The 15,895-nt window shown below is 41.2% G+C and overlaps 1 protein-coding gene across 1 annotated transcript; it reads left to right on the plus strand.

Moving 5' to 3' along the window:
* The first annotated feature begins 1,564 nt into the window (after nt 1-1,564).
* On the plus strand, nt 1,565-7,600 carry SNRPE (small nuclear ribonucleoprotein polypeptide E). The gene is made up of 5 exons (XM_061381905.1): nt 1,565-1,721; nt 2,443-2,469; nt 3,933-3,995; nt 4,920-4,998; nt 7,396-7,600. Exons 1-5 carry the CDS (start codon nt 1,668-1,670, stop codon nt 7,449-7,451), a joined length of 279 nt encoding a protein of 92 aa, XP_061237889.1. The 5' UTR covers nt 1,565-1,667; the 3' UTR covers nt 7,452-7,600.
* The last annotated feature ends 8,295 nt before the right edge of the window (nt 7,601-15,895 follow it).

A 15,895-nucleotide genomic window follows, 5' to 3' on the forward strand; every position in this document is an offset into this window, starting at 1 on the left:
TTTTCATTCCAATCCCAAATAAAGGCAATGCCAAAGAATGCCCAAACTACCGCACAATTGCACTCACCTCACACGCTAGTAAAGTAATGCTCAAAATTCTCCAAGCCAGGCTTCAGCAACATGTGAACCGTGAACTTCCTGATGTTCAAGCTGGTTTTAGAAAAGGCAGAGGAACCAGACATCAAATTGCCAACATCCGGGGATCATGGAAAAAGCAAGAGAGTTCCAGAAGAACATCTATTTCTGCTTTATTGACTATGCCAAAGCCTTTGACTGTGTGGATCACAAGAAACTGTGGAAAATTCTTCAAGAGATGGGAATACCAGACCACCTGATCTGCCTCTTGAGAAATTTGTATGCAGGTCAGGAAGCAACAGTTAAAACTGGACATGGAACAACAGACTGGTTCCAAATAGGAAAAGGAGTTTGTCAAGGCTGTATATTGTCACCCTGTTTATTTAACTTATATGCAGAGTATATCATGAGAAACGCTAGACTGGAAGAAACACAAGCTGGAATCAAGATTGCCGGGAGAAATATCAATAACCTCAGATATGCAGATGACACCACCCTTATGGCAGAAAGTGAAGAGGAACTCAAAAGCCTCTTGATGAAAGAGAAAGTGGAGAGTGAAAAAGTTGGCTTAAAGCTCAACATTCAGAAAACGAAGATCATGGCATCCAGTCCCACCACTTCATGGGAAATAGACGGGGAAACAGTGTCAGACTTTATTTTTCTGGGCTCCAAAATCACTACAGATGGTGACTGTAGCCATGAAATTAAAAGACGCTTACTCCTTGGAAGTAAAGTTATGACCAACCTAGATAGCATATTCAAAAGCAGAGACATTACTTTGCCAACAAAGGTTCGTCTAGTCAAGGCTATGGTTTTTCCTGTGATCATGTATGGATGTGAGAGTTGGACTGTGAAGAAGGCTGAGCGCTGAAGAAATGAGGCTTTTGAACTGTGGTATTGGAGAAGACTCTTGAGAGTCCCTTGGACTGCAAGGAGATCCAACCAGTCCATTCTGAAGGAGATCAGCCCTGGGATTTCTTTGGAAGGAATGATGCTAAAGCTGAAATTCCAGTACTTTGGCCACCTCATGCGAAGAGTTGACTCATTGGAAAAGAATCTGATGCTGGGAGGGATTGGGGGCAGGAGGAGAAGGGGACGACAGAGGATGAGATGGCTGGATGGCATCACTGACTCGATGGACGTGAGTCTGCGTGAACTCCGGGAGTTGGTGATGGACAGGCAGGCCTGGCGTGCTGCGATTCATGGGGTCGCAAAGAGTCGGACACGACTGAGCGACTGATCTGATCTGATATGAACGCGGGGGAACGATCCGGCTCATAAAACCGACTCAAAAGCCAAGTCGCGATGGGCAGCCGCGGTCGCCGCACAATCGAAGCCGCGCTCCCCCTCCAACCTCCCTCCAGGTGGCGCTGCAGGACCAACCCGCCTTCCGAAACGGAGTCGCCGCCGTGCGGCCTCCCCGGGATGCTCTGGAGCACCGAAATAACCGACTCCTGTGGCTAGAGAGGTATTTCCCAGGAACCGCCCACGTCGCCGCCTGAGCACCACGCACTTCCGCTTCCGGCTCGTTGTTCCGGAAGTTGCTTTCTGAGAGAGAGTGTGGAGCACTGTGGTGCTTGTGAGCTTCCAGCATGGCGTACCGGGGCCAGGGCCAGAAGGTGCAGAAGGTGATGGTGCAGCCCATCGTATCCTGCTCGATGCGTGAGCAGTAGGAGCTTTGGGCCGGGAAATGAGGGGCGAAGGGGGAGACGGGGTAGGCCCGAGGGAGCGGAGTGCGGCCGCTTATCCCATGAGCCCCTGGGGCGGCAGAGGCTAGGAGAAAGCGCGGGGAGTTGAAGAACCAGTTATGGGCGGGAGCTGGCTCGGGCAGACCCTGCGTTGGAGAATGCGGTAGTGGTGGGGTGAGCGGGGAAGACGACTTTAATTATATACTGACTGAAACCGGGTGTTACTGCTTTCCACCGGGAGGGAGACCTCGGCGCGGAAGAAACTCCAGGAAGATGAGAGTGGGAGCTATTCCTTTATAGTATTTAGTGATGTCCTAATGGGTGTTTGGACTTACCAGGTGGCTCAGAATCCTTCTGCCGATGCGGGAGACGGGATTTTTGATCCCAGAGTGGGGAAGATCCCATGGAGAAGGAAGTGGCAGCCCACCCCAGACTTCTTGCCTGGAAAGTCCCATGGACAGTGGAACCTGGGGGGCTACAGTCCATGGGGTCACAAGAGTGGGACAGGACCTAGCGACTGAACAGCAACAGTGGGTACCTAGTTGGGCACTTTCTTTGCCTAGGCACAGAGTTCGCGTTCAGAAAAATGAGATGCGGGTAGATTTAACGAGTTCCAGGAAGCAGAGTCTATGCTTTGCGTGTGGTTTTTTTTTTTTTTTTTCCTTAACTCCTGCTGCAGAATCTCATCTTCAGATACTTGCAAAATGTAAGTTGTTGTCTGTTTTGTTATTTTTAAGTTAAAGGTGAATTTATTTGGCTGTTTGTATCATCCTGTCTGATCATTGTTCTAGAGCCAAAAAATGAAACTGGAGATTGGGAGGGCACTTGAGGAGAAGGAGTGCCAGGAAAGCTCTAATGTGACAAAATGGTATGTAGCCATGCCATGAGCTTCCCTGGTGGCTCAGACGGGAAAGAATCTTCCAGCAATGCAGGAGACCCAGCTTGGATTCCTGGGTGGGGAAGATCCCCTGAATGGCAACCCACTCCAGCATCCTTACCTGGAGAATTCCATGGATAGAAGAGCCTGGAGAGCTACAGTCCATGGGGTCTCAAAGAGTTGGTCATGACTGAGCCCCTAACACAGCCATGCCAACTCCAAGCATGCAAAGAACTGTGTTGTTACTACTTTGCAAGACCAAAATTACTAATTTCGAAAAGTAATTACTGGCTGACATGATAGCGGCACTTGGGTATTGGTACTTTCCTTGGGATTATGGCAAGAACATTGGAACCTTTCCATGGCACCTCAGGATGAGACACTGGAAGAAAATTTCAGTCAGCTTTTACTAGGTCATAAGGTGGTGTGCTAAGCACTGTGGGAGGTGGAGACACACTTATCGATAGAAAAGACACTGGAAAAGGAAGATTGGAGGGATAGGTTCAGAGGATTTAGTGAACCCTTTCACTAAACCCTTTCACTCCCTTTACTTTGGAGGGATTTTTATCAACTCAAAATTTGACCTGGCAGAGCAGAGTATTTATCCCTGAAGGAAAATGTGTTTCCTGTGGTTCTGACAAATTTTAGTATGTGACAACTTAATAGAAAAGCATTAATTTCAAGCCGTTGTAATTTTTAATCACAGGAGTTGAGGGTCTCACTCCTGGTTATTAGGGCTTCCCAGGTGGCACTAGTAGTAAAGAACCTGCCTGCCAGCGCAGGAGATGAGAAGAGATTCGGGTTCCGTCCCTGGGTCAGGATGATCCCCTGGAGGAGGGCATGGCAACGCACTCCAGTGTTCTTGCTTGGAGGCTCCATCCCTTGGATAGAGGAGGCAGGCTACAGCCCATGGGATTGCAAAGAGTCGGACACAACTTACGTGTTCCTGGTTATTAGGTGTGAGACGTGGAAAACTGAGATGCTAGAGAAGACTGTCTTGCAGCTGGAGTTTGCTCTGGTAGATAAGAAAGAAGCCCCTTTTGCTATCTTGTCACATTTTCACTCTAAATGTACAGAGACTATAAGCAACAGAAATATGATTGAGTCTCAGAAACACAGGAATATTACTAGTTCCAGTGTAGCATTTATTAAGTGAGAATGTTTCATGGTAAGTAACTTGTCTTGGCTTTTATTTGTCAAAGTTTTTTAGGAGCCGTATTTGTCTGTTTGACCAAAGTGGTTGGATTTTGTTCACTTAGTTCTTAACATTTCTGTTTTTCTGATTATTTCAGAGATCACGGATTCAGGTGTGGCTTTATGAGCAAGTGAATATGCGGATAGAGGGCTGTATCATTGTAAGTCATGATATTTTACCTCAGAGCATGTTGTTCAAAGAAAAAAATTTCCTAAAAGATGGCCAACAGAGCAATATACAAAAAAATCAAAGACCCAACCCACGAAAAGTCCTTCAGGACTCATTGTCCTTGTCTCATTGTTCTACTTAATAGGGATTAGGTAATTCACAAAAGAGAGGGAAAATTAATTTTATAAAATATTTAAACAATGGTATTAGTCTTTAAAGGAGGGATCATAAATAAAATGAGGAGGGAGAAAGATGAGAATTCTTGGTTAGTGATACCTGAATAGAACTGGATGTCCAAGGTAGCAGAGTAATTTAAATAATGTTTTAAAGAAAGAAAATATGGGTGGAAGTGTTATACTAAGAGTCTGGTATTTCTTTGAGACAGTGTAGTAGATTCCGTCGGTAATCTCCCCTTCCCCTGTTTGTTAGTTGAAAAAACAAGCTCGGTGGTTGGTAGTGATAGTGTATTTGTGGGAACATGGGAAAATTAATATATGTACGCACAGTGTACTGAGTAGGTTATAAAAGATGTGAATGATGACTTTTTGGCATAGTTAATGAAGTCTAAAGTCCCCAAAGTTCCAGAAGTAATTTGAAGTACATTCCCTCTTTTGTCGTTATTTAAAAAGAGACTTTGGGAGTTTCCTAGTGGCAAAGTAGTTACGATACCAGGCTTTCAATACTGTGGCCTGGGTTCAATTCCTGGTTGGGGAACTAAGATCCTGCAAGCTGTGTGGGGCACTCCCCCTCCCAAAAAAAAAAAGGAAGGAGAGGCTTGAGATGTGGTGTTTCAGCTGGAAGATCAGTGGAGAGATGAATTTCTGAATTTGGTGTTTTTATATATTGCCATATTAATTTAGAACGGTTTGGATATGATTTTACATGAAGATGACAGTCAATTGACTTATTTTTCTAGGGTTTTGATGAGTATATGAACCTCGTATTAGATGACGCAGAAGAGATTCATTCTAAAACAAAGTCAAGAAAACAACTGGGTAAGAATATAGATGGCCTCAAAGAATTATAGAAATTTTTATTCACTTGCAGAATTGAATGAATTGCAACTCATTTCATGTTTAAATTTAGTTTGTATATGAGAAATTATTTGGGAGAGTAGTGTATTCTTAATCATCTTTTGCCACTTATTGTTTATCTCACTCCATTTCTACTTCTGTCTCTCCAGTTGGGAGCTTTCACCAAGGTTACCAAAGACTAATGGTGTTAAATCTAATGGTCCCCATTTTATTGAGCTCTAAATGGCATTTGGCTCTGTGATACTATAGTCAGCTTTTCACTTTTCATTACTAGTTGTTCCTTTTTGAGACTTCTATATATTCATTCTTTAGGACCCAGCCATTAAATGTTTGAGTTGCTTAAGTCTTGGTTCTCAGTCCTCCTGTCACTCAATATTATTTCCTAGGTACTCAAGACTACACTAACAGTTATATTTATATGTTGACTTGCAAATGTACATTTGTAGCTCTAGACCTCTCTCAGCCTCTTCAGTATTTCTACTTGAATGTCTCAAAGGCTCCTCAAAATTAGCATATCAGAATCAAACTCAGTTCCAATGCCTGACACACTATTTAGAGCTATATTAGTGTTTCCTGCTGTAGTAAATGGGACCAGTTCTATTCAGTTTACTAATAAATTTCTCTGCAACTCCAATTTGCTCTGCAGACTCCAGTCATCTTTTTAAAACACTGGCCTGAATTTGTTAATCTCTTTGCTTGAAATCCTTTGGTGGCTTCTTGTTGCTCATAGGAAAAGAAAATCTTTAATATATCCTTCAAAGTCCTTCATGATCTGGCTTTACCTCCCTCTGCTCATTTTGTATCACTCTGTACTTCATTTTCTGAGGATCATCCACACTTCTTTCAATTCTTGGAATCTGCACATTTGTCTCATCATAAATTTTTGTGTATGCTGTCCCCTGTGTCTTTGAGACTCAGGTCAGATACCACTTCCTGCGAGGGTTAGGTTTTGTTTTGCCTGGGGTGGGGATGGAGGGAGGGTATGCTGTGCTGAATTTGTAGTAAAACATTCATTATTGGGGTTGTTAATGTCTGCCACTGGACCACATGCTCCACTAGTGCATGAGTCCTCTCTGTTTTGCTCCCTAATGTACTTAGTGCATGCCACATAGTAGAAATTTTAAAATATTTGAATAGTGAAGTCAGTTTCTTGACCCATGTTCTTTAGGATTTATGGCTTCCTCAAGGCTTAAATAATTTCTGTTAAAATTGCATTAAGTTGAGGTTTATTTAGGCATTTTGTCTTTAACTGTTTAATGCCCCAATTGACAGCTCACTAGTATTTTTAAAAGTGGTAGTTTTCAAGTGCCTCTTTTTTCCAGTCCCTGAGAATTCTCTTGAGCCTTATCTTAGCTGTGTGCAAAGTAGATTCTGGGAGTGGTATAATGTTTTGCTTAGCTTCTTCCTGCCTAGGCTTTTTGAAAACCTGGATTTTTCAAATATAAACGTGTCTTATCAGGAAGTGCAAGCTCACCTTACTGACATTATTTATAAATTATTTGCAAAGTATTGATTGCTCATGGTAATATCAACTCTGTAAAACAGGTTAATATTATTTCTTGTGGAATTGCTGATGGTGTTGATTAACATTTCTCAAAGTGTTCTATTGAACACCAATATTCCTGCAGATATTTATAGATATTTCTCAGGAAGAGTGCCCTTTGCTCAAACAGATTTAGACAGTGTTAGGTAAAACTCAAACAAGTTTGTATATCACAGAATGAAATCCTTATTAAGAACTCTTAAGAATGAGGTTATAGTATGCTGCTGCTAAGTCGTTTCAGTCGTGTCTGACTCTGTGCGACCCCATAGATGGCAGCCCACCAGGCTCCACTGACCCTGGGATTCTCCAGGCAAGAACACCGGAGTGGGTTGCCATTGCCTTCTCCAATGCATGAAAGTGAAAAGTGAAAGTGAAGTCGCTCAGTCGTGTCAGACTTTTCGAGACCCCATGGACTGCAGCCTCCCAGGCTCCTCCATCCATGGGATTTTCCAGGCAAGAGTACTGGAGTGGGTTGCCATTGCCTTCTCTGTATAGTATGCTGCAGTTCCTAAAAAATTCATTTCTCAGCTTCTGCAAAATCAGCTTTAGGAAATGTTGGGATAGTTCACTTAGTCTGCAGACACTGTACTTTTCATAAAGTAACATTTCTCTGCCTTCATTAGGTTATTGTTGGAAAAGTGCATATGGTCTGATATGCACAGCCTTTCAACATTGGAACATGTCACATAATTTCACAGACGAGAAAGCATTTTTAGAATCACTCAAGAACGACCTAAAATTCTGAAGCTAAAAGTTACAGTTTTCTGAGTGACTATTAATGGCTTTTTTTTTTTTTTTTTAATTTTGTGTTGCAGGTCGGATCATGCTAAAAGGAGATAACATTACTCTGCTCCAAAGTGTCTCCAACTAGAAGTGACAGATGAAGTGAGAAATTGTTTGGCAATACCGTTGGTTTTTTTAGGTGTCCTTTGTTAGAGATGTAGTTCTAAAACATGTATTCATATTGTTCTGCTCACCCTTATGTTATTACCAGATGACAATAAATGCTGTGGGACTGTTTTTATCAAAATATTTATCTTATTTTTTCTATCCAGTTATAGAGTTTTTACACAATGTCACCGTTAGCTGTTAGTGTTTATTTTAAAGTTTTCTGAGGGATGGCACTTGCCCTGAACATTTCTGTGAAAAACATTCTGTTTTTCACAGAACTGGGATTTGTAGATCCTTAAGGCAAAGACTAGGAATTCTGCCTGATGTGACTTCTGATACTGGGTGGTGTAGCAGGGGAGCGTTCACAAAAGTAAAGATTATGGTGCTAATATATGTTTTCATCATCAGTTCTAATTCTGGAAGCTAGGACACCAGGGCTTCTAGCCACATTATGTTGAGAACATTATAAGGGCTCAGTATCTGCTTAGCACTCTGTTAGAGTTACTGTGTGAGGTCTTTGTGTATTTTATCACTAAGATCAGAATGTGAGGAATATTTGGATATAGACATAGAATGAAGGTTTTAATTAAAAAGGAGTTCTGTTAAGAGTTAACCAGAGGGAGACTTTGTGAGATTGGTAATCTGAAAAAGACCCACAGGAAACACTGGTTAACTGTTAACTACTGTTAAGCAGAATAATAGAATGTTAGTTGAAGAAACACCTCTCATACTCTTATCTCCAAGGATTTTGGTTCCTCCCCCAGTAATTGCTTATTTCCTAATTAAATTATGTCATTAGTTCTCGCTTCCCCCAATATATCAGGGTTGTTCTGATTAGAATTCTAATAACCATATTAAATGGTTATTGAATATCTGCTATTAATTGAATACATATGTGAAACAGACTGACAAACATAGCCTCAATACCAGGTACTAAGTATTATTTAAGTTGAATCTTGAAAGATGAATAAGACCTGCCTTAAATTCTGATAATGGGCAGTGTTACTAAGGGTAGCTGAGGAAGAACCAGAAAGTCCAGTTCTTGTTTTTCCAAGTGCCTGTGAGGGTGATACAGAACTTTTCTTTAAACTGAGTAAAAGAATCACTTTGTGAGGTAGAGAAGATTTGTAGGTGAGCGTAGAAATCAGTCCAACTTAGAACTTGGCATTTTAGCTGTCCCACTCTATTTAAAGTTGTGCCTTTTTGGTCATGTTTTCTAAATAAAGGGCTGGTTTAGCTCTTTTAACATGTCTTAAGTTGGAAATTCAATTGAACCTGCTAGAGCATGCAAAGAAAACCTCAAGCAGCAGAGGGAGTTGCAGCCCTGAGACTGCTTCAGCCTTTCTGGTGAAAAGCTTTTTGAGAGCAGAGCAAAGACCTCCCTGCAGCTTTCTTGGCACCAAAATAGCTGAGAAGAAGGATAAAAGCTGGAGCAACATAATCCCTAAGAAAACCCGCTGGCTGCTTTTTCTTTTCCCCATGCTGCCTTTCTGACCTGCCCACCCTATGTAAGCAAAGCTGTTCCTGCTGTGGGTTATTCTGAATGGCTCAAGACATGGAAGTGTCTATTTTTGACAGAGCAAATGATGATAGTGAGAAATAAAGGTACAGTGAACTTAAAATTGAGCTCTGTATTTAGAGATCCCTGCTTGCTTTCCTGCTGTACTGGAGCCTGTGGTGTTTGCTTTTTAAGTGGCACTTTTCCACAATCTGTAGATCTTTTCTTCCAACCAGAATTTATATTATAGAAGGCATTGCTCTCTGCTTCATTAAGGTTATTCGTATGTGCTGCTGGGAATCTGTTCTTGACAGCTCTTGGTATTTGAGCAGTTATTTTTCTGAAATGGTTGGTTTCTGAAAGATTTATACGTTTTGAAGAGAAATAAGAGTATGAAATGGTTGGTTTCTGAAGGGGTCTTGCTAACCACTCAGTAACTCTCATAATATTGTTGAAGTGAAGGATGGGAGGACAATAGCCTCTGAGACAGTAAGTGCTGATTCGGGCCTGGCGTTCGTAGTAAGCAGGGGGAAAGAAGGGTCAGAATAGTTGGAAAACACTGGAATTCTGTATATGCAGGCACCAGCTGTTCTTGAGTCACATTTGTCAGTTTCAGGATTAGAGAGTGGGTCTCTAATTTAGACTAAGGCATTACTGCCCAGGAAATAACAACAGGCATTTGCCTAATAGCACCATCTCCTGTTATTGGTTGATCCAGGATCTTTGTCCTTATTAATTATTCCTTAATTTATTATTCCTATTAGAACTAATCATAACCACATAGGAAAAAAACACATCCAGTGAAATTTTTAAAACTTCAAACTACACGGAAAGATGTAGAGCAGAGAACAAATCCCCCCTTTCCCCATCAATGTTCTCCATGAAAAACCACGGTTAGGAGTTGGATGCCTTCTGAGCTCTTTTTTAATATGTATAGCTTGGTTTCTCATTTTGGTATTTGTACTTTAAAATTTCTTTTAATTAAAACTTTTAACTTTGGTAAAATATACACATATAGTATTTGCTATCTTAACCATTTTAAAGTGTACAGCTCAGTAATGTTAAGTATATTCACATTGTTACACAGTCAATATTTGGAACTTTTTTATCTTAAAAAAATCAAAACTGGACCCATTAAACAATAACTTGTCACCCCTCCCTCCCCTGAGCCCCTAGTGACCATCATCCTTTCTGTTTCTGAGTTCGATTAGGTACCTCATATAAATAGAGCGTGTAGAATGTGTCAGGATTTCCTTCCTTTCTAAGGATGAATGGTATTGCGTGTATGTATACCATATTTTGCTTATACGTTTAACTGGCAGTAGGCATTTGGGTTGCTTCCACTCTTTTACTTTTGTAAATTATGCTGCTGTGCATCTTTGAGACTCCACTTTCAGTTCTTCTGAGCATATGCTTACAATTTTTTTTGAGGAACCATCAAACTATTTTCCACAGCATCTTCACCATTTTACTTTCTCATAAGTAGTGCACAGAGGATTCAATTTCTTCACTTCCTTGGTAAAACAACTTTTTTAATAGAGAAGTCTGTGACGTTTTCGGCCAGGCAGGCCACTTGAAGGGGATGAAGCCAGAGGAGTGGCCCTGCTGCTGACCTGGCTGTGTAGGTGACTGTGTGAAGGTCTTGCCCTTGGAGATGCCCACCATGCTGCCCGTCTTAGGTGGGATGGCGTGTCCTGCAGGTGTCTTTGCCACCTCAGGCTTCTCCTTGGGTGGTGCCTCCTCCTCGGCCTTACATAGGTGCTGTAGCAGGGAGTGCCGCTTCCTCGCCAGGCCTGGCTCAGCAGTTGCTGGGGCCTGCACAGCTGTACCAGCTCCTCGGAGGGCAAATCGCGAAAGGTCTGATGCTTCTGCTACACTTGCGCAACCTTGTGGATTCTTCTTGGAGAGGCAAAACTTGCTTTTGAGAGCAGTCATCCTAATGGTGGTTGTGAGGTTGTGGCTTTGGTTTTCATTTCCATAATAATTAGTGTTGTTGAGTGTCTTTTCATGTGTTTATTGGTCATTTGTATGTCTTCTTTGGAGAAATGTCTTAAATAAAGTGCTCTTCCCATTTTTAAATAGGTTATTTTGTTGTTGTTCATTTGTACTAGTTCTTTACGTATTCTTAAGTGATTTGCAAATATTTGCTGCCTTTTCACTCTGTTGATTGTCTTTTAATACACAGTTCCAAATTTTGATGCAGTCCAGTTTATCTGTTATTGCTTTTGTAGCCTTTTGGGGAGGGGGTTAGGGGCTTGCCACACAGCTTGTGGGCTCTTAGTTCTCCGACCAGGTATTGAACATAGGCCCTTGGCAGTGAAAGTACAAAGTCCTAACCAGTGGACCACCAGGAATTCCCTGTTGCCTTTGTAGTGTCGTGGGTATCTTCATCTATGTACACATGTTCTTTGCAGCTTCACTGTTACCAACAAAACTTGTACCTAGTTCCATGTTAAACAGCTGTGATGTATTCTAATATATGAGTCTCAATTTAAGTAGTCACATCCTATTGATAGGTATTTTAGGCTGCTTCTTATTTTTTGCTGTTAAAAAAAAATTGTAATTGACATTTTTATGCCTGTTTTTGTCCACTTAACATTTCCTGAGATGAATTCTTAGAAGTGGAATTGCTAGATCACAGGATATGCACATTAAAAAAAACTCTGTAGGTATTTTTAAATTGCCTTCCAAAGTACTTGTGAGAAAATTGTTTTCCTCATACCAGGCAACCATCAGGCAGCAGCATTAATGAAACGCACAGGCTTATTGTGAGGATACTATGAGATAATGATTGCCAACATCCTAAGGATGCCAGAGGAGAAAGATGGAAGAATTTGATCTTTCATGAATTTGCACCACTGAATGAATCAACTCTGAAACTTCCCTGCCACCTAACTTCTTATATGAGAGAATAAAATTCCTGATTGGGTTTTCTGTTACTTACAGCTAAAGCATTGTAACTGAGTACAGTGTCAGCACAGGGTTACTTGTCTTCAGTACCTCTTAAACTTGGAGGGGATTAGTTGTTTTACTGAAGATTTGTCAAATGCCGTAGTTGAGAAGGTTGGCAAACTTGGACCTATATGAGAGAATACAAATGAAGTGATGTGACCGATGTTATTCTGTAAAACAGTAAACTTCCTTAGTTAAAAGAATTTCTGAGAAAAATGCTATTGGATCATCATGTCTGGAGAAATTACTGTCTCTGGAATATTAGCAGAGTCCCCTCATTCCCAGGGCCATCTGAGTTTGAGATGTTTTGCTTGGCTGAGAATTGAAGAGGAGTGAGGGAGAATTATTAATAACAAAAAAGTGCTTCCTTTTGATGAACTGTGTTACTAAACCAGAGATGGTAGGAGTAGAGTGGGAAAGGGAGGATTTTCCCAAGAAAAGCTTTATTCTAATCATATACTTCGTAAGGTGAATTTGGGAAGATATGGCTTCTATTTTACCAATGTCAGCTTTTATTAAGATGTTGTGTGTTAGACATAGTGAAAAAATTTTAATTTAGTCCTTGTCTTTGGGGAGCTGGGAAAGCAGTGTGGTAAAGAGGGAAAGGTGACCTTGGTAGTCCACATACCTGGCCTTAAACGCCAACTTTAGAATTATCCAGACATCTCAACCTCAGTTTCACCAGGTTGGTGGAAGACCTATCAAGCCTCAGGAATGCTCAAGAAGTAGTCTTTGTCTCGTTAGAAATGATACTTATTTGTCTAGTTATAAATGTGGATAGTTTTGTAGTTTAAAAGATTTACTTAGGAATGTGTGAGGAAAGGTAAACTTGTTCTACATAGAGCAAGACACATCACAACTTTTCCATAAAGATTTCAGAATCAGCTTGCCAATTTCTATTGAAAAACTCTACTGGGATTTTGGTTGTGATTATTTCGTGCTGTAAATAATTGTGGAAGAATTGACCATTTTCCGTTGATAAACATGGTCATTCAGTTCAGTCGATCAGTTGTGTCCGACTATTTGCAACCCCATGGACTTCAGCATGCCAGGCTTTCCTGTCCATCACCAATTCCTGGAGTTTACTCAATCTCATGTTCATTGAGTCAGTGATGCCATCCAATCATCTCATCCTCTGTCATCCCCTTCTCCTCCTGCCGTCAATGTTTCCCAGCATCAGGATCTTTTCCAGTGAGTCAGTTCTTCGCATCAAATGGCCAAAATACTGGAATTTCAGCTTCAGTGTCAGTCTTCCAATGAATATTCAGGACTGATTTCCTTTAGGATTGACTGGTTGGATCTCCTTGCAGTCCAAGGGACTCTCAAGAGTCTTCTCCAACACCACAGTTCAAAAGCATCAGTTCTTCAGTGCTCAGCTTTATTTATGGTCCAACTCTCACATCCCATACATAGCTACTGGAAAAACCATAGCTTTGACTAGATGAACCTTTGTTGGCAAAGTAGTGTCTCTGATTTTTAATACACTGTTTAGGTTTATCATAGCTTTTCTTCCAAGGAGCAACTGTCTTAATTTCATGGCTGCAGTCACCATCTGCAGTGATTTAGGAGCCCAAGAAAATTAAGTCTGTCACTGTTTCCGTTTCTCCATCTGTTTGCCATGAAGTGATAGGACCAGATGCCATAATCTTAGTTTTTGCATGTGGAGTTTTAAGCCAGCTTTTTCACTCTCCTCTTTCACATTCATCAAGAAGCTCTTTAGTTCCTCTTTGCTTTCTGCCATAAGGGTAGTGTCATCTGCATATGTGATGTAATTGATACTTCTCCCTGCAGTCTTTTTTTTTTTTTTTTTCATCCCTGCAGTCTTGATTCCAGCCTGTGCTTCATCCATCCTGGCATTTCCCATGATGTACTCTGCATATAAGTTAAATAAGCAGGGTGACAATATACAGCCTTGACGTATTCCTTTCTCAATTTGGAACCAGTCCGTTGTTCCATGTCTGGTTCTAACTGTTGCTTCTTTACCTGCATACAGATTGCTCAGGAAGGAGGTAAGGTGGTCAGGTATTCCCATCTCTTTTAAGAATTTTCCACAGTTTGTTGCTATCCACACAGTCAAAGGGTTTAGTGTAGTCAGTGAAACAAAAGTAGATGTTTTTCTGGAACCCTCTTGCTTTTTCAATGATCCAGTGGATGTTAGCAATTTGACCTCTGGTTCCTCTGCCTTTTCTAAAACCAGCTTGAACATATGGAAGTTCTCAGTTGACTACTATTGAAGCCCAGCTTCAAGGATTTTGAGCATTTGCTTGTGGGTGAGATAAGTGCATTTGTGTGGTAGTTTGAACATTCTTTGTCATTGCCTTTCTTTGGGATTGGAATGAAAACTGACTTTTCCAGTCCTGTGGCCACTGCTGAGTTTTCCTTGCGGCATACTGAGTGCAGCACTTTCACAGCATTATCTTCTAGGATTTGAAGAGCTCAGCTGGAATTCCATCACCTCCACTAGCTTTGTTCGTAGTGATGCTTCCTAACGCCCACTTGACTTCACATGGCCAGGATGTCTGGCTCTAGGTGAGTGTTCACACCATCATGGTTATCTGGGTCATGAAGATCTCTCTTGTGTAGTCCTTCTATGTATTCTTGCCACCTCTTCTTAATATCTTCTGCTTCTGTCAGGTCCCTACCATTTCTGTCCTTTATTGAGCCCATCTTTGCATGCAATGTTCCCTTGGTATCTCTAATTTTCTTGAAGAGATTTCCTGTCTTTCCCACAGGCTGTAGTCAGTGGGCTCAGTACTTGCAGCATGTGGGCTCTAGGCCATGCAAATTCAGGAGTTGCTGCTTGTGGGCTCTAGAGTACAGTCTCAGGAGCATGGGCTTAAGTTGCTCCACAGATCCTGGATCAGGGATCAGACCTGCATCCCTGCATTGACAAGCAGATTCTTATCTACTGTGCCACCAAGGAAGTCTCTTTTTAGATTTCTTATATCATTTTTCTGACATTCTCCACATCTTCCGTATTTTTTGAGCATTGTGAATTAGATTTTGTCTTGTAGGTCTGCAATTAGGTCTTTCTCAGGGATAATTTTTATTGACTTAGTTTATTTCTTTCAATGGGCTATACTCTCTTGTTTCCTTGCGTGCTTTGTGTTTTTTGGCATCGTTGTTGAAAATTAGATATTTGAATCTAATAATGTTATCCCTGGAAATCAGATTCTCCTTCTTACCTGAAGTTTTTTGTTGTTACTATTTAATTGTTATGGGTCTTCTCTGTTCCAAGGATCAGCTGCAGGTTTAAATTTAAGGTCTTCTCAGTTCTTTTTTGAGCCTGTACACTTTGTAATTTTTCCCATATATATATTTGGTTTTGAATGTCCTAGTCTTTTGATGTCTGGCTGCCAGAATGGGAGAAAGAGAAAAATGAAAGGGAGGGAGAAAAGGGCACTGACACTTTAAATCCCTTACAAGGTCCCTTCAGCCATAGGAGAGGAGGCTTACAACAATAGGTGGAAGTGCAACAACAATGGCCCGCCTAGCAGCTATCACCAGTTAGAATATGACTTCCCAGTATCTGGAGGACAGTCCTTTTTACCCATCCTGGATGTACGCAGACTGCATCAGGAACATATGCACAGCTGCCTGCCTTGGAGATGGATTGTCCTGTGCTAAGAGCTGAGACTGACCAAAAATAACCATAGTTTACCTTCCAAGCCTTCCTCCGGAAGTTGTAAACCTTCAGTCAATTTCAGAATTTTAAGATAGATATGTCAGAGGAATTCTGCCAGTTGTAGTCTTAAGTGGGGAGAGATTCCTAGTGTTTCCTGCTCTGCCATCCTCCCAGAATCCTCTCTTATTTTTTAAAGGCAGTATGATTGTTTTTCTTTTTTTTTTTTTTTTTTGATTGTTTTTCAAAGACAGTAAAAGGGCAGTATTTTGTGAGTTTGTTCCTGAGCTGAAATTCTTGACATATCGCTTCCTGTTGTGAAATCTTTTTATGAGAACTTCACCAATGTTTT

Source organism: Bos javanicus, chromosome 16 (genome assembly GCF_032452875.1).
Source record: "Bos javanicus breed banteng chromosome 16, ARS-OSU_banteng_1.0, whole genome shotgun sequence".
NCBI lineage: Eukaryota > Metazoa > Chordata > Mammalia > Artiodactyla > Bovidae > Bos > Bos javanicus.

Excerpts from the sequence above, each read along its gene's own strand:
- SNRPE (XM_061381905.1), top strand. The coding sequence starts at position 1,668 with ATGGCGTACCGGGGCCAGGGCCAGAAGGTGCAGAAGGTGATGGTGCAG. Across the intron at positions 1,722-2,442 it reads AGGTGATGGTGCAGCCCATC|AATCTCATCTTCAGATACTT; the intron begins GTATCCTGCTCG and ends CTCCTGCTGCAG. Across the intron at positions 2,470-3,932 it reads TCTTCAGATACTTGCAAAAT|AGATCACGGATTCAGGTGTG; the intron begins GTAAGTTGTTGT and ends TGATTATTTCAG.